Genomic DNA, 24,044 nt, shown 5'->3' with positions numbered 1-24,044 from the left:
TGATATGCTAAGGATGCTCAACTGCTCACTATGACATGCACTGACCACCAGGGGGCAGGCACTTCGACCACTAGGTTAGCTTGCTGCTGGGTCCGGCCAGGGCTGAGTGAGATGGGCCGGACACACTCTGGAGCCCTTCCGCAGTCCCTCCCCCGATGGCCAATCTCCCACATACCTCCCTAGCCCCGATTGTGCACCAGCAGGGTCCCTTGGCCTGGCCTGTGCCCTCTCGAAATCCAGGACCCCTCTGGGGATGTCGGAGAACTGGTTTTGGCCCGATCCTGCAGGCCAGGCTGAATTCGTGCACTGGGCCTCTAGTATATGATAAAGCATTCAGAACAGTGCCCAATGCATTGTAAGTGGCACCGGTTGTTTACTATATGTATCTATTCCACCCAGAGTCTCTTAATTCCCACCATGATCTCCATTTCATTTTCATTATGAGCATCATAGTTCAGATCTTCATTGGTTATTTCCTGAGCCTCCGAACTACTCTTCCCTCTCCTAGCCAGTCTCTCCACCATGCTAGATAGAGCTTCCTTAAGCACAGCTCTGGCCACCCATTGCTTCTGTTCATCACCACCAGTCCCCAGCAGCCACCATCTCTCACCTGGAAGACAAATCCCTCACCAACTGCTCACACTGAATCCATTCTTGCTCTTTTCTAATCCATTCTCTGCCTGCCTTGTCACTATTTAAAACACTTCAGTGGATTCCCAGTGCTCTTGGAATAATGTAGTCACAACCTTGCTACTCACAGTGTGCTCCTGAGACTTGTTAGAAATACAGCATCTTGGTCCACACCCCAAGCCTATTGAGTCTGAATCTGCATTTTAACAAGACCCCCCACTGAGGTTTCAGAAGCCCTGCTCTTTAAGGTCCCAGACAGTCTACCCCTTTCTTCTGCAGCCACCTCCTGCTCTTCTCTTCTCCTGCCCCTTGTGTCCCTGCCTCACTGGCATTCAGCCCCTCCGATGTCTCAGGCTTCTCCTCACTGCAGGGCCTGGTAGCTTTTGTTCCCACAGTCTGGGATACTCTTCCCATGATCCCTTTGCTTTGCCTGGCAACTTCCTTCACACCTCAGCTCAACTTTTTTCTCAAAGGCCGTCCTGACTCCTAGGACTGGGCCAAATCCCTTTATTATTCGGTTGTAGAGCACCTTGTGCTTTTCCTTCGAAACATCTAATGCAATTTGTAATTATATACAGGGGTGGGCACAGTCAGTTTACAGTTCATACGGAAAAAGACACACAGGTTATGATTATTACAATAGCTTTATCAAAAGAAAGACACAGCACCCTTAGGTGCAATCTTGTAAGTGCTCAATTTGCCAGCCTTCATTATTTACACATTCTTGTCGTCTTTGAAAAGCAATACACAGACCTGAATTCAGTGACCTGCTTGGGTTAGCCCCACTGCCTCCTGAGGTGGTTGAATTCAAACCTATTTTGCCCATCCCTGCATTTATTTGTGTGGACATTAATGAACATGCATATTTCCCCCTAGACCACAGTTCCCTGGAGACAGAAACCATGTCTGGCATTGCTCATTTTGTATCCCTCAGAACCTAGTACAATGCCTGGAATATTATGTGTATTTAATAAATTGTATCTCCCTTGCCACCTTCATTCATTCATTTAACAAATATTTATTGTGTACCTACTACATGCCAGGCATTGCGCCATATATGCTGGATATATAGTAAAAAGGAAAACCAGATAGTTTCTACTCTCATTACAGTCTAGTGTGTGTGTGTGTGGGGGGGAGGGAGGTGACAGGCAACCAAATAATCAGAAATAAGTATAATATTACAGCTCAGGTAAATACTATAAAACACAGGTGCATAATGCCATTAACATTCATGAGGGCTGGTCAGAGATATTTTCCAACAGCTGCTACTTAATATAGAAAACATAAAATTCAACATGTAGTTTTCGTTTTTCAGAACACCTTTATTGAGATGTTTCATATAACATACAAATCACTCATCTAAACTGTACCTGTCAATGGCCTCTGGTATACTGACAGGATTATGTAATCATCAACACAAGTTTTAGAATGTTTTTGTGTCCCCCAAAGAAGTCCTCTCCCGTTAGCCATCACTCTTATCCTTCCCAGCCCCTCGTCACCACTAATCTACTTTCTGTCGCTATAAATTTGCTATACTGGACATCTCATGTAAGTGGAATCAGACAAAATGTGATCCTTTATGACTGGCTTCTTTCATTTAGCATAATATTTTCAAGGTTTACCCATGTTATAGCATTTATCAGCACTTCATTTCTTTTTATTGCTAAATAATAGTCCCTTGTACCATATATTTTTTTAGCACAGCCAGAAACAGGATGCTGCTCCACTGTGTTCTTCACAGCCAAACAAATTCAATTTGTCATGTTTTTCTAGAAAAAGGTGACAGTAAGTAAACGTTGGCTGAGCCTTGCATGGGTGGTAGCAGAGTTTAGAAAGCTTCTTTTCATGAGTGACTTTCTTCACCCGGCTCTCTTGTCTATTTAGTATTCTGACTCACCAACGGAAGTGATTCTATTTTGGCATTCTCTCTTTCTCCTGCTCTTAGTTCTTTGGTCTCTACTAACTTGCTGTGTTAAATGATGCAAGTTACTTAAACTGTGTTTATTTAACTCCTGTGTGCTCTGTAAAATAAGCCCCGTCCAGCCTGCTTATTTGCCAAAGCTGTTTGGAGACAATTTTTCATATGATACGCATCATCAGCTCCCACAGAAGGCAAAAGGAATTTGATGTGTGGGGGCAGTCTGGGATCCAGTCCAAAATTAGTGCTCATCTGGAAGAAATATGGAAGCCTGATACTCGCTTACTGGCCTTTTAGTCATATTTACTTATTGCCTTTCCTGTAAGGAACTTTGTAAATCTTTATCTCTTTCGTGCTTTTTCTATATAAGGTGAAATGAGCTTTAGGGAAAAAAAAAGATTGTAGTGGGAAAAGCCTCTGACACCCTCTATTGGCCAACTGTGAACCAAAGAGAGTAATTTGACCTAGTTTTGTGAACCTGGGGAAGGATTACCCGTAACATTCAGAATTCTCTCTCTCTCTCCCTCCCTCCCTCCCTTCCTCTCTCCCTCCTCTCTCTCTCTCTCTCTCTCTCTCTCTCTCTCTTTCTCTCCCCCCTCCCTTCCTCTCTCCCTCTTCTCTCTCTGTCCCCCTCCCTTCCTCTCTCCCTCTCCTTCTCTCTCTCTCCCTTCCCTCTTCCCCTCCCTTCTCCCCTCCCTCCCTTCCTCCCTCCCGCCCCCAGATTGGCCTCTCCAGATCCCATTATGGGAAGTAAAATCTAATTAGACTTAAATTATCACTCATCTACTTGTATAATTCTCTGTACTGGCTGCTGAGAAAGATGCAAAAGGAAGAAAATAAATTTCAAAGTTCTAATGGAGCAATAAAAGGCACTACAACAGGCAGAATGAGCTAAGTGCCAAGAGGAATAAAAACCTAAGTGCTCAGGGAGCAGAAACAAGAGAAGAGGTGGGGGAGAGAAGCATGGCTGCATGGAGAAGATGATTTGACCTGTGTCTTAGAAGAGGACAGTTAGAACTTCTCAAGGTGAACATAGGCAATAGTAGATACTAGGTGTACCAGTGAATAATGCAGATACCGGTTAAAAATGAGAATTGACCCTTTACCAGTTAAAAAAGCAGACTTTGTAATCAAAGAAAACACGATAATTTCAAGAGAAACATCAAAAGTGCTTTATTCAAAGTAATGTCCATTGCTAACTACACATTTCCCCCATCTTTCAGGTAATTTGTGGATACTGCCCCAATAGAACTTTTCTAGTTTTGAGGCAGACCATTCAGAGACCCAATTTTCCACTTCTTCATATGTTTTGAAGTGCTGCTCAGAAAGTGCATGTTCCATCGATCTGACGTAATCTGAAGGAGCAAGGTCTGGTGAATACAGCGGGTGGGGTTAATACTTCCCCAGGCAAGATCTTTTTAACGTGTCTTTAACTGGTTTTCGAAGGTGTGTGATGGTGTGTCATCAGGAAGCAAAATTACTTTGCTGTTGTCTTCTGGCCCATTCTGGTGGTTTTACGATCAACGGTTTCACCTGGTTTTAGAAGCTCATAATACCACACCTTCCTGATCCCACCAAACGATTTGGCCTTGCAGTCGATGTTGATGGTTGACCTAGATCAACCCATGATTTTGTGCATTTGGGATTCTCAAAATAAATCCACTTTTCATCGCCAGTCACTATTCGATGCAAAAAAGACTTTCTTTCGTGCCATTGAAGCAACATTTTACTGATGACTCTTCGGTTTTCCATTTGTCTTTCGTTCAGTTGATGTGGCACCTATTTTCCTTCCTATAAAATCTTTCCCATTGCTTGTAAAGGATCGGAAATTGCTGAGCAACGTTTAATCTTTCTCCAAGTTGTTTTTGAGTTTGACACGCATCTTCATCCAATGCTTGTAATTGTTGGTCTTCAAACTTTTTTGGTTGACCTGGACGTTCATTGTCTTTCACATCGAAACCATCACTTCTAAAGCGTTTAAGCCAGCGTTCACAAGCATCTTGAGATGGAGCATGTTCACCATAAGCTTTCCGAAGTATACGATAACTTTCAGCAGCACTTTTCTTCAAAGTAAAGTAATGAATTAAAACTTCCCGCAAATGCCCTTTTATTTGGCACAGAATTCGACATTTTTAAATATAAAAATATCTATGATGTTAATACCTTCAGAAAATTTGACATATGAAGTTTTGAAGCTTGTTGTCAATACAACAAAATAGCATACACATCAAATTGCATAGATATCAACATGTGTGTAACTCCAGCTATTGAAACAAATCCGCATTATTAACTGGTACACCTAGTCAATGCTCCAAAAGGACTTCTCTGGGGGCGGGGAGGTACACAACAGCCTTAGCTGCGTGAAGAGCAGCTGTGAGAAATAAAGCTGAAAAAGTAGGATGGAGGCCTCCAATACGAAACTAGGGAATCTTGTTTTTGATGGTTTAAGCAAAAGGAAGGCAATGAGGGTCTTTGGCAGGGTGTACTTCAAAACTTCAGGACACTTCACCTGGCAAAAGGGTGAAGGATGGAGGGCCAAGAAGAGAGACGTCAGGCTGAGAGATCACACAGGTGGGTGCGGGGTCGAGGCAGAAGGAAAAGAAAGGAGGTGACCGTCCCCACAGGGTCTGAGCTCCAGGTGTGGCGAAGGCTAGGGGCACACACTCCAGGACAAAACTGCCTCCCGCTCCAGGGGCCGGGAGGAGTCCAAGTCCTAGCCACACCTCCAGGTGACGTCGGGCGCTCGGCTGCGACCTCCGATGGGCTACTCCGGCCGCCAGTCCCGGCAGGAGGCGTGCCCTGCCCCCGCCCGCTCCGGGCTCGGCGTGCGGCGGGCCCCGGCGGAGAGCCCCTGGAGCCCCGCACCGGGCGCGGCTGGGACCTCGGGCGCGGCCACTGGGGACCCGTAACCGAGGTAGGCTGATGGGAAGGGCGGGGGGCCAAGAGGCGACCTCAGAGCTTCGGATGCGCGGGGATCCCCGCCCCCTGCAGAGCGCGCGTTCCCGGGGGGCTCGCCGGCCGGAGGATGGGGGCGGCGGGAAGGCACCCGGGGGATGGGACCGGCTGGCGCAAGACTCGCCCCCGCGCCTCCCGCCTCCCCCTCCCCACGTCTTCCCCCTCGCTGCCCCCCAAGACTGGGGTCTCATGTGGGGGTGGTGGCTCCTAGCCCCCCGGTCTCCCGTGACATTTTGTTTGCCAAAGTGGGGCCCGGGTTGGTGGCGTGGAGCCGGCGATCAGGGGGACGCGCCCGGGAGCCCCGCGTCCCGGGCCGAGGGGCCCACGCAGTTAGGGATGCTCCGGCTCGGCCTCCGCTGGTGGGGAGCCCCACCGGGACCGCCGGGACGAAACTTCTCTGAACTAAAGAACTGTTTTCTACACCTGGGGTTGCCGGGATATCAGCGTGCCCTGGGGTGCCCTACCACGAAACTGCGCTGGCCCCGAAGTCCTCAAACCACTTTAAAGAAAAGACGGAACATTGGAGTCCTAGACTGTGATGTGCGAAACGCCGTGGAAGGAAAAGTTAAACCTTTTACGCCGTGCAAGTCCCAGGGCGGTGCTACCTGCAGGTCACTGCTTTCTTTGTGCAAATGCCCGTCGCAAGCCTGGACCGCACAGCCGTGTGTGTCCCCAGGAGCTGTGGGGCGCGGAGCCTGGCTGGTCTGGGTCACAGGTTTTGCCCAAGTGGGGTTGGGTGCTGGTCCGGAGGCTCCTTAAACAAGGCATGCCTCAGTGTGGTCAAGAAAGACATCTTTTCTGCTTTAGAAAAAATAAAATAAAAATACACAGTTACCTGGCCCAGTTAAGCTGTGCCCTAAGAGGAGAGAATTAAAGAGGACCAGCGGCCACCCTGAGCTTCATCGGGGTCAGCCTACGTAGATGAATTGGTTCTTTTCTTTTTCTTTCCCTTTTGGGATTTGGAAGAGAAACAGGAAGTCAAAGATTCAGAGAAAAGAGCTTTCGCTCCGCAATTGTCAACAGTTAATTTTGTGTCCGTAAATATTTCCAGAAGTCACTGGGGGCATTTGGAAAGCCAAGGCATTTTCCTGTCCGCTGCAGTGATGACTTTTATTTAGCAAGTGGGTACAGCTCCCAAAGCTATACAATTGGTTCTATAAAATCAGAGATAATGGAAAAGGATGGCGGACACGGTTCAAAATTAGAGTCTTTGCTCAAAATGATGCATTCACACGGCAGTTACTTCAGACTAACTGAAATTACAGAATGAAATGAAGAAATCAGGTGTCTAGACCTCAGGGTATACCATTAGCCAACCAATCTAGTTTTGAAGTTTTTTTAAAATATGATCTTATTAATAGGGAATGCAGGCGTTCAATGCCAACAGTATGTTAAGGTTTTGCTCCTTCATTGTAAAATAGGACATTAGCATAACCAAAGATATGAATAGGCATGTTTAACGTAGAATTTATATATGGCATCATTTTCATAGCAAAGTACTCTTCGAAAGATATATGTCTGATTCTTGTCATATTTGAGGTTAAGAATTACCTCTAAATCCGCAACCTCTAATTACTTGAGTTAATGGTGAAATTCTTGACAGGGATAACTGCAAACAATGGTTCATTGAGTGTGTAAATGTTGACCTAATATATATCCACTTAAACTTACTTTTTACTCATTTGTAAATACAGTATATGCTCTTTTTAAAATTGAGGTATAATTCACACACCATTCAATTTACCCTTTTAAAGTATACAGTTCAGTGGTTTTTTAGTAAATTCACAAGGCTGTGCAACCATTAGCACTATTGAATTCTAGAGTATTTTCTTTCCCTTTTTTTATTGATTTCAGAGAGGAAAGGAGAGGGAGAGAGAGATAGAAACATCAATGATGAGAGAAAATCATCCATCAGCTGCCTCCTGCATGTCCCCTACTGGGGATGGGGCCGAAACTCAGGTTTGTGCCCTGACCCGGAATTGAACTGTGACCTCCTTCATAGGTTGATGCTCAACCACTGAGCCATGTTGGCTGGGGTAATTCTGGAGTATTTTCATCACTCCAAAAAGAAACTGCAAATGGATCACTATTGCCCTTTCTTCACAGCCCTTGGCAACCACCAACCAACTTTCTGTCTCCTTCGATTTACCTATTTTATATAAATGGAATCACAATATGTGGCCTTTTGTGTCTGGCTTCTTTCACTTGGAACTTAGGGTAATGTTTTCAAGGTTCATCCACTATAGCATGCATTAATACTTTATTCCTTTTTTGTGGTTGAATAATATCCATTCATCTGATTATGGACATTAGCTTGTTTCCACTTTTTGGCCCTTTGAATAATGGTGCTATGAACATTTGTGTACAAATTTTGGTGTGGATTTATGTATTCAGTTATCTTGGGTATATACTTAGTATTGGAGTTTCTGTGTCAAATGGTAATTTTATGTTAAAAATTTTGAGGAACCGTTAAAACTATTTTCCAAAACAGCTATGCCATTTTTACATCCCCAGCAGCAATGTATGAGAGTTCTGCTTTCTCTACATCCTCACCAACACTGTTATTACATGTCTTTTTTTATTATAGCCATCCTGTTGGTATATTTTGGTATGTCATTGTGATTTTGATTTGCATTTTCCCTTATAGCTAATGATGTTAAGCATCTTTCAAGTGCGTATTGGCCATTTGTATATATACTTTAGAGAAATATCTATATACAAATATATTCTTTGCCTACTTTTTAGTTGTTTTTGTTAAATTGTAAGAGTCCTTTATGTATTCTGAATACAAGTCCCGATCAGATGTATGATTTGCAAATATTTCTTCTGATTCTGTGGGTTATCTTTCACTTTCTTGATGGTGTCCCTTGAAGCACAAAAGTTTAAAATTTTTATTAAGTCCAACTTATCTATTTTTCTTTAATTACTTATGCTTTACACATCATATCTAAGAAACTGTTGTCTATCCAGAATCACAAAGACTTATGCCTATGTTTTCTTCTAAGAGTTTAGAACTTAGGCTCTTATATTTAGGCCTTTGATCCATTTTAAGTTAATTTGTGTATATGATATAAAGTGTGTGTGTGGGGGGGTCCATATTTTTCTTTTGCATGTGGATATTCAGTTGTCTAGTACCATTTTTTAAAGTTTATTTTTTAATTACAGTTTAAATTCAGTATTTTTAAATATTAGTTTCAGGTGTACAGCATAGTGGCTAAGCAATTATGTACCTTACAAAGTGTTCTCGATATTTCCAGTACTCACCGGGCACCATATTTCCTATGCTGTACTTTACATCTCCATGACTATTGTCACTACCAATCTGTACTTCTCAATCTCTTTACCTTTTTCACCTAATCCTCAACCTTCCTCTAGCACCATTTTTTAAAAAGACTACTCTTTTCCCATTGAATGGTCTCGGCACCTTTGTCAAAACTCAATTGAATGTAAATGTGAGGTTTTATTTCTGTACTCTTGATTTTATTCCATTGATCTACATGTCTGTCTTTATGCCAGTACCACATAGTCTTCATTACTGTAGCTTTATGGTAATTTTTGAAATTGGATCATGTGAGTCCTACAGCTTTTCAACATTGTTTTGGCTATTCTGGGTCCCCTGAATTTCCATATGAATTTTAGGATCAGCTTGTCAGTTTCTGGAATTTTTGACAGGGATTGCATTGAATGTTTCTATCCAATGGCAAGTATTGCCATCTTCACAATATTAAGTCTTCCAATCTATGAATATGGGCTGTCTTTCATTTATTTAGGTCTTTTTAAATTTCTTTCAGTGATGTTTGGCAGTTTTCACAGTACAATCCTTGCACTTCTAATGTTAAATTTATTCTTAAGTATTTAATTATTTGTGATGCTGTTGTAAATGGAATATATTCTTGATTTCATGTTTGGGTTTTTCCTGGATAGTGTCTAGAAAAACAGTTGATTTTTGTATATTGATCTGGTACCTGAAACTTTACTGAACTCAAATAGTTCTAGTAGTTTTTTTTGGTGGGTTCCTTGGGATTTTCTATGTATAAGATCATGACATCTGAAAATAGAGGTAGTTTAGTTCTTCCTTTCCAGTCTGGATGCTTTCTATTTCATTTTCTTGCCCTGGCTAGAACCTTCAGTACAATGCTGTCTACAAGAGGTGAGAGTGGACATCCTTGTCTTATTTCTAATCTTAGGTGGATCAGTCATTTACTGTTAAGTATGATGTTAGCTGTGGGCTTTGCATAGATGCTCTTTATCAGGTTGGGGAAGTTCCTTTCTATCACTAGTATGTTGACTTTTTAATTTTTAAAAATATATTTCTTTATTGATTTCAGAGAGGAAGGGAGAAGGAGAGAGATAGAAACATCAATGATGAGAGAGAATCATTGATTGGCAGCCTCCTGCACCACCCCCACCGGGGACCGAGCCCGCAACCCAGGCATGTGCCCCTGGCCGGAATCGAACCTGGGACCTTTCAGTCCATAGGCCAGTGCTCTATCCACTGAGCCAAGCCGGCTAGGGCCTAGTTTGTTGACTTTTAAAAAATATGTTTTTAATTGATTTCAGAGAGAGGACAGGAGAAGGAGAGAGAGAAACATCAATGATGAGAGAATCGTTGATATTGGCTGCCTCCTGTATGCCCCCTATTGGGGATCAAGCCTGCAACCCAGGCTTGTGCCCTGACCAGGAATCAAACGGTGACCTACTAGTTCATGGGTCAACGCTCAACCACTAAGCCACACTGACTGGGCTGTTGATGTTTTTATCATGAAAAGGTGTTGGATTTTGTTAAATGTTTTTCTGAATCTATCAAAATGATTATGTGTTCTTTGTCTTTTATTCTATTCATATGGTGCATTATATTGACTTATTTTCATTTGTTAAAAATATATTATTTTTAAACTAATAATTTTACAGTAAAACATAAACAAGTTATTTTAAATGTAGAGAAAAAGTTAACATGAAATACACTCTTCTTCTTGTTTTAGAATAGTGTCCCATATTTTTGTGCAATGATATGAATGGCTCAAGACTTAAAAATGTCTTTCCAGGACTGCTTTTTATTTTTAACTAGAGGCCCGGTGCACAAAAATTTGTGCACTCGAGGGGGTCCCTCAGCCCGGCCTGTGCCCTCTCGCAGTCTGGGACCCCTTGGGGGATGTCCACCTGCTGGCTTAGTCCCACTCCCCAGGGTATCGGGCCTAAGCTGGCAGTCAGACATCCCTCTGGCAGCCCGGCAGCCCTCAGGGGATGTCCACTTTCCAGCGGGGAGCAGGCCTAAGCTGCAGTCGGACATCCTTAGCGCTGCTGAGGAGGTGAGAGAGGCTCCTGCCACCACCTCTATGCTGGAAGACGTCAGCCTGGCTTGTGGCTGAGCAGAGCTCCACCTGTGGGAGCGCACTGACCACCAGGGGGCAGCTCCTGCATTGAGCGTCTGCTCCCTGGTGATCATTATGTGTCATAGTGACCAGTCATTCCCAGTTGTTCTGCTGTTAGGGTCAATTTGCATATTACCCTTTTATTATATAGGATATTTCATCCACATTTTATTTCCTTGTCCACTCTAAAGCTAATGAAGAGAAAAATGAAGTAGCAGTAGAATTGAGAAAAAGTTTATGATTGACAAACTGCATTATTTACTCCTACATTATTGATAGTAAATTTAATGTGGGTAATGAAAAAGGTCATTAACTAGGCTAATATCTTTAGGAAAAAAACTCAGAAAACAACGGGGTGATGTTTCTATAAAAACAAAAGAAATGAAAAGAGAATTATTTCCATGGTTGTGGTGCCCTTAATAAAGTTGTAGCTTCTGTAGGACAACTTTGCTTATATTTATTTGTAAATTATTGAGTGATATAAGTATTAATGTGAAAACTGATTTAAGCATAAAACAATATAAATATTTTTTAATTTTCACTCGACAATTTTTATTGATTTTAGAGAGAGGAAGGGAGGGAGGGAGAGAGAGAGAGAGGAAGAGAGAGAGAAAAACATCCATCAGTTGCCTCCTATACACCCGCCACCTCACAACTGGGGATCAACCTGCTACCTAGTTATGTGCCCTGACCAGGAATCGAACCCGCAACCTTTTGTATAAACCAACTGAGCCACCTGGCCAGAGCAAGCATAAAACAGTAGTTATGCTAGGAAAATAATCTTTTGTGGTTTTAAAAACTGGTATAAGTTAGGGGTTATATTACACTAAATATTGGGGGGAAATTGGTTAATATGTGAGGGAGACATATTTTTGTAAAACAAAAGCGCAGATAAGTACAGCTTCAACTGCAGTTCTATCCTTGGGTTCTGAGAGTTTTGCTGTCACATATATTAAATGACAGGTTTGGTTTCTTCAGGAGATTCACTTCTAATGCAAATTTTGTCCATTTATAGCAAGACCAATTCAGAAATATATTATTACCAGGCTATTTATTAAATGACCTGATAAAACATTAACAAACATTTCAGATTACTTTCATTAATCCCAGAGCCAGAAATAAACAGGCTTTCAAAATCAAGTACTATTTTTTGCTCTTTAGAATTTCAAAACCTTTCTCCTCCAAAAGGAAAGTTAATCAGAAACTGATTCCAGATTTATTTGCTTAATGTAGGTGATTCTAAATTTTACATTTATATGTTTTCTCCTCTTGTACCGAATAAAAATTATGCAAACTTGTCCAGGGTTATAATACTTTGCCCAGTTAAATATGCCAAAGCATTTTTGGCTTGAAAACAACCTGGACTTGGACAAATTTAGGGTGGTGATAATAATTATAATATACTAGTAAATCCAAGCCTTAGTTGTAGCACTGGTATAAAGCTTCTTTAGGTAATTCTATCATGCTACCAATAGAATCAAACTGTAATAATTCTGTAAATTTAAGAGTGTGATAAAATTATGAGCTGATAGATTTTAAAAATCTTATCTGTTGAGCAGAGCTAAAATAATAATAGTACTCGCATGTTTGTGGTGCTATTTTACTGTCCAAAGTGCTGTTAAACACTGCACTATTTAATTTGTCCCTCATAACATACCCATGAAAAAGAATGATTTTTTACTATCATGTCCCCCTTTTTCTAGATTGGGTAAACTGAGACAGAGAAAGATTAGGTTACATAGAAAATTTAATTAATACAAGTTAGGCCTCCAACCCTGGCATACCGTATCCAACTAAGTCCTTTCCATGTGCTATCACCAGTTCTGGAGTTTATCTTAGAATTTGAAACTTGTATCTGGATATGATTAGGTGGTTATTAGAATGTGTACATCAGATGATTTAATGAATTACCCTGAATGCTAATTGGTATTATGCCATTTGAATGTTTTCTTTTATAGAATAAATATGGCAGAACTTTCCGAGACAGAAGGACCAGTAGATTGGAAAGAACGATGCGTAGCTCTGGAGTCCCAACTCATGAAATTTAGAGTTCAAGCAAGCAAGATAAGAGAGCTCCTAGCAGAGAAGGTAAGCTTTTCTCCTTAACCTGTGTTATTAAACAGCAGCGATTTAGGGCCTATTTCATTTCTGTTAAATAATCTCAGTACTTTTGGGGACAAACACTTGATGCAAAATGACTATAACTTAACTTTTTGTCAGGGCTTTGAAGCCATATTTGGTCTAGTCTTTTGCCAGTCTTAGAGTAAATTAAGACAAAGACATTTCATTGCAAATACTATGCAATGGGATATGTAAGCATTATGTGTATTTGATGAATGTAGAGTGCATTTACTCCAGAGAGAAAAGCTATAATTTATTTTATTTTATTAGAGAAGTGTGACAGCATTTTGATCTACTTAAATGTTTAGGAAAGTTATGTTTAAAGTGATTATAGAAGAACATTCTCTATTGATAGTAAAATGTGTTTATACTATATTTGAAAAAATACAGTACTTATATTGACTATGTACCACTAAACTATCATCTCAGCTGGAATTTAATTTAAGATAATTATATGCTTTTCTTAATAATTCTAATCATGTAATTAAAATTTTATTTATGTCACAAGAAGTTGGGGGGCATATATGTGTATAAAATGAATAGATAAATTCATTCATTTGTGCAGTCATTCATTCAAAAATATTCATTGAGGGCTGACTATGTGACAGACACTGTTCTTAATGCTGCAGTTACAATTGTGAACAAGACAAGCCGTGTTTCTATTTCCAGGGAACTTGGATTCTAGATCTGCACTGTCCAATATGGCAGCCACTAGCCACAAGTGGCTGTTGAGCATTTGAAATAAAGCTAGGTAAAACTGAAATGTGTTGCAAATGTAAAACACACACCAGATTTCAAAGATTTAGTATGAAAAAAAGAATGTAAAATATTTTACATTCTCTTGAAATAATTTTTATATTGATTGCATGTTGAAATGATAATTTTTGGATATTGGGTTAAATAAAAATATTAAAATTAATTTTACTTATTTATTTTTACTTTTTTAATTTTACTAGAAAATTTAAAATTATACATGTGACTCACATTATGTACTAGTATTTCTGTTGGACAGTGCTGTCTGGGTGAATGGATAAATGATATTACTGATCATTCATAACTGATCAGAGTAACTTAGAGGTGGCTTCTTCAACTGTAGTCTGCATAATCCTTTTGGATGGAGGGCTGGTACAGGTATCCGATGTCCAAAAATGATCATCTTAAATCTTCCTTTCACTGCTAGCTAAGAATCTCTTAGCACAGAGGTATTCTAATGATATAACTACATATCACTAAAACCCAGAAAAACATCATTCAGTTTAATATCATCTTAAATTTTTGTGCTTTAACATCTTTTAGGTCCAAAGATTAAAGTTATGCCATTAGTACCCAATATCAATTTGCTTTACTTATCTCTATTATAATCAAAGTTGTAACTTGAAGAAAATACCAGTTGAATATCTCCAAGTTGGGGGAGCTTATCCTACCTCAAAGTTAGTGACACATGCTTTTGTCTTTTGCTCCTCTCTCTATAAAAATCATTTCTTAGGTTGTACTGTGATTTATCTGGTATTTTCCACAATTCTAATCACCTGATACAATGACTTTTGTCAAAATTATAAATTATATACGTGTTGCTAAACCTCATGGATAACTTTCCAGGTGTTGCCTTAGTCTCTCAGCAGTTAGCACACTCTTGACTCCTCAAAATTTTCTTGGTTCTCTATGGACTAAATAGAAGTTATGCTTATTTGGTTTCCAATTAGTTGACCTTTAAATTCTGAATTTGATGGCAACATTTGTTCTGTTTTTTTAGAAGGCTTGTAACAAAATTTTTTTAGTGCCCATTTTTAAAATGTTAGTGTTGTTTTCTCTACAAGTAAAATTGTAAATAGCTTTTGATTATTAATTTATGTTACTAGACTTTCTTTTTTCTTTGTCAGTGGATGAATTTTGAGAGTAATATTATTTTCAAATTGCTATTTTAGTTGTGGGTTTTTCTTCCTCCCCCCCTTTTTTTTGTCTTTTGTATCTGTGACTTAAATCCTTTGCCAGATCTAAGAGATGGAATTACTCAGTTGTGTCTTATACAGTGGAAAGTGGATAAGTTTGCCAAGTTACTCATGGTTTTCCAGTAAGTAGATTCAACACCAAAATGGAAATAACGTTTTTCACAATATTTTCTGTTATATTCCATTATGCAATATTTTTCTCTGGATTAAAAATTAGTTTTGGTACTCACGCATGTCTTAATAAAAATACCAAGTATTTGTTGATTTTTTTATGTGCTTAACAACCTGTGAAGTAATAAATTTTATTGTTCCCATTTTACAGATTAGGAAACTGATGCTTACTATGTGCCAGACAGTCTTCTAAGTGCTTTATGTAAATTAACTTTTTAATTATTACAACAACAATCTGTGAGTTAGGTACTGAATTATCCATATTTGCATAGGAGGAAACTTAGGCGCATAGCAGTTACTTAGCTTGCCTGTGTTTGTGCCAAAAAGTAAGTGATGAAGCCAAGATTTGAGACTTGGCATTCTGCTTTGAGAACCTGAATGCTTAGCCATCACCCTATATGGCCTCTCCCATCTAGTTTTATTACCACATTCCTTGCTTTCTCTGACATACCCACTCATCTATTCAGTCTTCTTTTCAGCCATGCAGCATATAAATCCATCTCCGCTTGGGGCCGGTATTTGTGTGTTACGATGTGTGTGTGTATGTAGTAATAATGATTTACATAACATTACGTATCTTTTCAAAGTGAACCCTATTGCATTGCTTCTACATGCCAACTATTGCATTCCAGAGGCCAGTCTGGTCCCATTCATAACCATTGGTTTTATCTATAGCTTTTCCCTGCTAGTTCTCCACACCTTCCCCCCAAATGGATGCTGGTCCAAGGCTGAGGATTCTTTCTTTCTTTTTTTTTTTTTTCCAAGGCTAAGGATTCTTGAGATAATACTAATTTGATTCTCTAGCTCTTTGCCAGGAATTCTAGCCAACTTTTCTTTTCTGCAATAGTTTTTGATTCTTGGTTCTGTTTTATTGGCACGGGCTATGGCAGCTAACAGTAAGTGCTAACTATAGGTCCTAAGCAATTAGTACAACCATTAGCTAATTTAAACCCCAAAGTAACCTGATGAGGAAACTATTGTGATTCCCAGTCTAAATATGTTGACATTAAGACTGAGAGTATTTGAATAGTGTGCCCAGTATCACACAGCTAGAAATTGAAGAGCTGGCAGTAAATGATCTTTCACGCTTTTCTTGTGATGCAGTTTATAAATAGAGTGCCTGGCACATAGAAGTAACTCATTATTATTTTCCTATATCTTTCTAAATGAATACACTGGCTAAGTGTGCAAGGAGATGATTTCAACAAATGTAATTACTAATTAATAGGAGACATCTTTCTGAATTTTTAGGAAAGATGTGTGAGATGATCTGAGTGTTTTTTATAATGAAAGGTGAGTTTTTAGTTATGTATACCTTATGTGTTTTTTTTTTTTGGAGATGGAGTAGGAGAATACAGGGGATTTTTCTTAAAAAGAGTTATTTTGTATTTTTTTATCATAATTTCTAAGTAACTTAGAATATTGAAGTTTATGAAGAAAAAGGCCTTATTGAAGTCTTGGGCAAATACTGCTGTAAGTGGGAGAGGTCTTTAAAGGAATTTAAGGAATGGTGTTGGAAATATCTCTAGTATGCCAAATATAAACTCTTCAGGGAAGCTGAGATTTAAGTAGTTTTCCTACTTTACAGTATTACTAGTTTTCTGAGTCAGGGAGGGAAGAAGGAAAATTTCATTTTAAGTTGAAGTGAATGTTATTTCCTATGGGTTAGATTGGAAGAATTTTTCCTTTAGGTATCAGCGTGGCCCAAATCACCTAATGCTGCCTTTGGCTGATACAGCATTACTGTCTGGTTTCTGGCCACTTGACCTTCCTGCTGTGACTATGATTCCCCAGAGGTGGTTTAGAATTCTCTCATGGGAATGAGGAGTCCGTGGACAGCACAATGTTTGCTTTTCATATGACCACGATTACCCTATTTAAATTCCACATCTCAGTGTCTCTGTTGCCTCACCTAATATTTCACAGTGCCTAACAGAAATTATACGTATACTAACAATAAGACTTTGCAGGCTAATTTATATCATTTTGGGCTACTGACTGAAGATATTATTTATTATAATAAAATGATGATAGAGTCTTTTATGGGTTCTATGGGGGCAACAGTCAGGAAGAAAGCTACTTGGGGGATTGCTGTCTACAGCAGTAAGTATAAAGGTCCTAAAGTATTCCGTCTAAAGTAGCCAGTCTACAATTCTTGAAACACTAAGCATTAATCACAGTGGTGTTATGATCTAAGATCAGTGGCAGATTTCCTCTTGCCATTTGCTGCTGTGTCCAGTCTGGCTACAGAGAGCACTTCTGTAGTAATCAAAACAGAAGGTTTTGTTATCGTATTAAGTGGCCTGTTCATAAAATACTTATTTTTGTCCAATGCCTGATATGGGCAGCAGATCATTCAAGTTTCTTTTAGTGACTTAGTGTGGATTGGTTATGGAATTAGCCTAAGCTTTACATAATAGCTTACATCGTGAAAGTAAAAACTTACATGAATATTTTCTGCATTGCTTTAAGTGTTTTGCAAAGTTGCTTTCCAGCTTGAATGATTATGAAAACAGTCACTCAAAATTAAAGTATTGCCTTTTATATTTTTTTTCTATAAACTGATTTTAAAGTGTCCTAAACTTTATTGGAGATACTTACATGTGTACTTACATTTATGTAATGTGACACATTCAGCATTTATGATCTATAATATAGATTGTGAAAATATAGTGATTTTCTTTTATCAAAGTTTATATTACATCTATTGAATTTTTATTATGTGGTATTCATTACTCCTGCCTTAACCATTGTTATGTAACTAAATAAATACACTCAAAATCTGGGGAGAAACTGCTTAGCTTATTTCCTATTCAGTGTAGAATTCTGTTAGAATCTCAAATTCCAAATTGAGCTTCTCTTGGTTCTATCTCTTTCCCTGCATTTCTGCAAGAACTCCTGCATATTTCAGGCAGACTGCCAGCTGCATGTCTTCAGATCACTTCCAAATCGCTTAGCTCTGCACACTTTTAGAAGGCTAAGTCTTTTCATAGGTTCTATACTTAAGACACTTCCTCCTTCCATAGTCATGTATTTAAAGTCGCCAGATGTTGTCGTGTGGCCCAGATAGGAGGGTAGTGATGCATCCCTAGGAAACAGAAGCTACTTTAAATTTTCAATGACAGCAAGTGTAGTGGGATGTGCAAGGAAGAACCAGTTGTAGTTGTTGCCATACTTTTCAAAGATGTAGTTGTAAGTTTTCCTCATCTGTATCCACGTCATCGTTAAAATGTTAAACAAACTAATCACTTTTAGGACTGTTGGGCTCTGCTTTGTTCCAGTATGGACCTAAGTATCTTTCAGTACAGCCCAATCATGGTCATTTTTGGATTCTCCAAGAAAGAGAGAGGAAATACAGCTTATGAGAATACACCACTTTCTGATATCATTGTGACTTTCTGATCAACAAATCAAGAATGACATTTGAGGTTTTACCATTCTCTTAAAGTTAATTTATTGTTTTTATTACGTGTTGACGAATAATTTTTAATTTACAGTCCAATGGAGAAAATTCTATTGATGTATATTGTATACTCATGTGTTATATATTACATTGTATTAAAAGTATCAAACCTTTGGTATTTTGTTCGATCTGTTTTTAAATGTGCACTGAAAGAGACTTTAATGTGGTAAATTGTATGTCATTCATATCCATTGAACTACCTTAAATATTTCTTAAAAAGTTGATGACATTGTGAGATTTCTAAGTGCCTTTCAAAAGGGAAATACGAGCTTTTCTATTTTTTCTATTTTCCTCACTTTACAGATGCAACAGCTTGAGAGACAAGTTATTGATGCTGAACGTCAAGCAGAAAAAGCTTTTCAACAGGTAGGGTATAATTTTAGTTAAAAATGCCTTCTTCTCCCTCTACTAATATCAACATTGTTTTGCCCAAAACGGTCCTCAAACTAGTCTTCTGCCCTCCTCTACATACTATCATTTTGACTGTTCATGAGCTGGATCCATAGAGAAATGGAGAATCTAGCTTTATTTTGCCACTTAACTGATTTTCAAAAGGATAAATATACTTCTGTTAGGAAGTTTCATCTTACTTTTGAGAAAATCAAATACGAATTTTATGGTAATCCTAATCAAAATGAAGTTTTGTATGTGAATAATATAGCAGCTTTATTTATAGTAATAAAGAGTTGGAAGTAATATGAATGCCATGTCATAGAAGAATAAAGGAGTGAACTATATCCACTCCATGAAGCATTAAACAACAATTAAAAGTAATATAATAGCTTGGCCGGTGTGGCTCAGTGGTTGAGTGTTGACCCAGGATCCAAGAGATTGAGGTTCGATTCCCAGTCAGGGCACATGCCTGGGTTTTGGACTCTATCCCTAGTAAGGAGTGTGCAGGAGGCAGCTGATCAGTGATTCTCTCTCATCATTGATGTTTCTATCTCTCTCCCTCCCCCTCTCCCTTCCTCTTTCTGAAATAAATAAAAACATGTTTTTAAAAAAACTTTAAAAATAATAATATTACAAAGAATATATACTACTAATATGGAACAATGCTTAGAGTTATATTAGGAAAACTATATACAAAATTTTACACTTAATATGTTAATAGGTTTGGGGAGACAAGTCAAATGCTTGATAATTCACTTAACCCTTTCTGGGTCTTGCCAACAGCAAAATGAGTGGTTTGGATGAGGCCACCAACCTTAAAGTTTGTCTAATAACCTTAATCCATAGCTTCACATTTTATGAAAAGATGTCTATCAGATTCAGTCAAGAATTTCAAAATTCTTATTTCTCTAAGAAGTTTATATTAAATTTCTTATTCTTGCTCTAATTTATCATGTTTCTGTCCTTCAGTTTGATAATAGCATTATCAAATTATGTTTTCACCTAAAAGATTTAATTTCACACAGCGGATTCTTTTAGTGGCCTGACAAGTTTCCAAGGAAACCCAAAGTAACCTAATCCTTAGTTTTCTTAAATTAATTATTCTTGAAAAGAAATTTTTTAAACTTTATTATGCCAAATGTCAACCCCTACAAGAGTATAGGTAATGAACACCCAATACCAACTTCAACAGTTAATTAACTCATGGTTACTCTATAACTCCATCCACTTTTCTCTCCTCACCCCCACACCAGGTTATTTTGAAACAAATCCCAGACATCTTATTTCACCCATGAGTATTTCAGCAACTAATCTAAAAATGAAGACTTAAAAATCTTAACCACAGTGCCATCATCACGTTAAAAAATTACCAATAATTCTCTAAAACCTCAACTTTAGGTATTGGTAGAAGTACTAGTACTAATGGTAAGGATCTTTGCTGTGCTTGGTTTTTATATTTATTATTATTATTATTATTATTCATTTTAGAAAGAGGAAAGGAGAGAGAGAAACATCAATGTGAGAGAGAAACATTGTTCTGTTGTCTCTTGCACGCACCCCAACCAGGGATTGAACCCGCAACCTTGCGGTGTAAGGGACAATGCTCCAACCTATTGAGCCACACCAGCCAGGGCTTATATTCTTTAGCTGATAGTAATATCTCCACTTCAATCTAAGTATTGGCTAAAAAGCCTAAAATTGTAAAAGGTTACTTATAGTCTATGAAAGACTCTTATTTTTATGACACTCTGTCATTCTACACCAAGTGTTTTGTTTCTTTTCTGTGGTGAGTCCTATATGTATGTCCCTGTTTAGCCCCACACCTTGCAGCACACATTTTGTCTGCCTCTCTGGCTTTCATGTCTACTTCCTTGTCTTCTCCTTTCTGATTTTGGCCTTTCCTGATGACATCTCTCTTTACCTCTAATGCCCCTGTCTATCTCTATATGTCTCTCTACCCTTTCTTTCTCATCTTTAACTACTCATACTATTGGGAAAAAGAAAGAAAGAAATTGAGAATGGCTTTGTTTGCCCTTTCTTAAGTTGAAATACTTACTTTACATATATGGCACATTTATTTAGCTCTGAAAATTAAACTAAGTACATTTTATGTGTGATTTTCAGGGGTTTTTTTTTCTTTGATTCACTGGATCTTAGTAGAAATAAAGAAACCCCATCCCCAATTCAAGGGAAGAAAACCATGGCAGTTTATAGCCATTAGGCTCATCTACCGATTTGATAAGTTAACAGGAAGAACTTCTTATTTGACGTTGTCCTTTGAGGATACCAGGTGTAAAGTTACTTAATTCTTTGTGCTACATTTTTAAGCAATAAAACATGATAGTTGATTATTTTAGACATACCGCCTTAAATCAGTTCCCACCCCTAAAAAAGGAGTAAGACTTGCAAATCTCCCAGTTCCTATAGAATTTAGCCAAATCTGTATATATTTCTTTTTGTGACAACACTTTAAATTTATTCAGTACCTATTTTTTATGCTTCCAATGGAATTTTTTCTTAAATACTTCATAATGAACCTAAAAGTTAACAGGAAATATAAACAGAGCAGATGAATTCTCATGCACCGATTATAGCACCTTGCTTTTGGCCTTCACAAGATTAAGTAAATATTATTAAGTTGGGGCAACTGAATCCTCTGCTATCTTTAACAGTTTCCATGAGACTGTGGCCTATCTGTTGTTTATGTTGCTTAAATTCAGCTTGTCCTTTGTCATTGAGCCATAGCCTAAGACTTAAACTGTACTTTATTAACCAAAAAGGAATGTTTCACCACTAAAAGCAGTAGTCAGCTGAAACCAGCTCAACAGGATACTTTTAAGCTTTGACCATTTTTCTTCTTGTTTATTCATGAGTGGCATCACCTGCAAAACCATTACATACATGGGCTTTAGAAAAAAAATCACATATTTCCCCAGAGGCATATTGGCCGTCTTTATACTTAATGCTGTAGTACATTTTTATTGTTACTCACAACTGTTGAAAGCAGTGTGTGCAGGTCAACCCACTACTGTTTATGAGTATTCTATGAGACAGAACAACAACAAGTAGCACATTTGGATATAATGATCCACAGGATTCATTCCCAAGTACCTGATTAGCCGTGTACTCAAAGGCACTACACGGTTTTATGCTAACCAAAGAGGGGTAAATAATTTCCCCTGGAGAAGTTTGTGTTTTCCTTGTGTCCGGAGTTCAATCACTTGCCTTTGTTTGTGATTGGTAGGAGCTGGATTTAAAGTTCCCCGTGACCATTCTAACATGTGGGCTCATCTGCTTTTCTGTAAAGTTGGTTCTTAGTATCCAAATCATTTTTGGTTCCTAATAAATGATTACTCCTCAGTCATCCTGATCTCCGGAGCCTGGCAAGCGTTTCTTTACCAACCAGTTTGAATTCATGTATGTTTGTTATTGGCCAATCTCTGAGTAGTTAAAATTTTTATATGGTCCAGATTAAATGAATCAAAAAAGAACCGGGCTATTTTCTGTGGACTTGTGGTGAGATATTTTGAAAGCGGCTTGGTTTTTCTATAAGCCTTTTCTGTAGCACTCTTATTCCTTAATTATCGAGGACGACTGCTGAATTCTGTGGAGCTCGGTCCTAACAGGACCACTTAGCAAGTGGGTTGCCTGGCACTGCTTTGTGATCGCTCTCCCTAGGAGACTTTGCCATTTTTGCCAATATTCTCCTTGCCCGGGAAAGTTGTTTATCTAAAAGTACTAATCAATTTACAAAGTTGCACGTGCCAAAGATGCAGCCAAGGAGCTCTGACTGTGGCATTCATTCATAAAACGAGAACGCCTTTCAAACTGAACGTGTTTTTCAAGGGAGATGCGTACTCCCAAACCCGAGTTTTCCTAGGCAATAACAGGACAGTTTTATGTGGCAGCCCGAGGTCTGTAGGGTGGCTTGCTCTGACTTAATAAAAAGGCTGTAGGTGTAGGCCTGGTAATGTTTATTTCTATTCTTATTCAGTTATTTTTGGTTTCCTTTAGCTTTATAGGCGTGGAAAATTTATTTCCTTCTAGGCCCTTTGGCTGATCTAATAATTAAACTGGCGTAAGACAGATTTACAGGATAAAACCCCCCAATTTAATTATTTATGTATGGGAGCCCCATAAAGACATGAGGCTCATAGACGTGAACAAAGCAGGCAGCTTTCATACCTTTTAGACGAGAGAACAATCAATCTGTGAAAAATTGACAAGACAAAGGGGGTTGCGCTTCACTAAATTTGTGAAGAAGTAACAAGACTTGTTTATATCGTTTTCTCGGCCCTAAGTTTCTTATTCCGGTGGTAAGAATGCCTTCTACCCTCCTGATACAGGGAGGGTATCTTTCACATGGGAGATTTGTTTCCTGCTTTGGGGGGAACCAAAGGGTCAGAGTGTCCTTCTTGTACTGGCTGTTTCTCAAGGAGCTTTAATTCAAATAATCAGTATGCCAAAGAGGCATATTTGGGGCAGATCTATTCTGCTCCCCTTTAGGTTTATCATCTATTACTGGATCCCTGGAGCAGAAATAGCATTTTGGACTTGGACTCTGCTCTTCTCTCTCTGCTTCCACAGTTACAGGATGTCCTGTGCAGAACTGGCTGTACCATCTTCAGATCGACCCTAGATACTCACTGTCCTGCTCCAGCTGTTTTTCACGACAGCATCTCTCATGTAGACCTGTGTCCTTGACTATGGGTCTGCAGTTTCTGCAGAAAGCCTGCTATATTATGTTAAAAAAAAATCTAAACCTTAAGATAACTTAAAATTGTCTCTTAGATAGTGAAATACATTTTTATCTTTTTAAAAATCTACTTTTATTTTCATAGTTTCCAGCCATGTGGGTGGTATTTAAATAGGACACTTTTGGCATTGGAGTTGGATTTACATTTATACGCTGAACCCACAGATAAAATCTTGTATTTATGGTTAAAAAACCAAAACTAACCTTAAGATCATCCTTCTAGATGTTAAGTAATTTTAAATATTAAGTAAGGACTGTGTGATTTTTCAGAGGTGTTTTTATTTATTTATTTATTTTTTTTTTTATAGATTTTATT

At 38.7% G+C, this 24,044-nt stretch overlaps 1 protein-coding gene across 3 annotated transcripts in view; it reads left to right on the top strand.

Annotated features, from left to right (window-relative positions):
• The first annotated feature begins 5,368 nt into the window (after positions 1–5,368).
• Positions 5,369–24,044, top strand: part of PLEKHH2 (pleckstrin homology, MyTH4 and FERM domain containing H2) — a 74,076-nt gene continuing 55,400 nt past the window's right edge. For all 3 annotated transcript variants that reach the window (XR_001345979.2, XR_002827156.1, XM_006083416.3), the window contains exons 1-3: positions 5,369–5,462; positions 12,834–12,963; positions 18,883–18,945. Coding sequence is in view for 1 of the 3 variants with exons in the window: in XM_006083416.3 (XP_006083478.1) it covers positions 12,841–12,963; positions 18,883–18,945 (186 nt within the window). In the remaining 2 variants the exon portion in view is untranslated. The remainder of the gene's footprint in view (positions 5,463–12,833; positions 12,964–18,882; positions 18,946–24,044) is intronic.

The sequence above is a fragment of the Myotis lucifugus genome, unplaced genomic scaffold, assembly GCF_000147115.1.
Source record: "Myotis lucifugus unplaced genomic scaffold, Myoluc2.0 scaffold_6, whole genome shotgun sequence".
NCBI classification, from domain to species: Eukaryota; Metazoa; Chordata; class Mammalia; order Chiroptera; family Vespertilionidae; genus Myotis; species Myotis lucifugus.
Note: the sequence above shows the minus strand (reverse complement) of the source record. Positions and strands in the feature narration are given on the sequence as shown.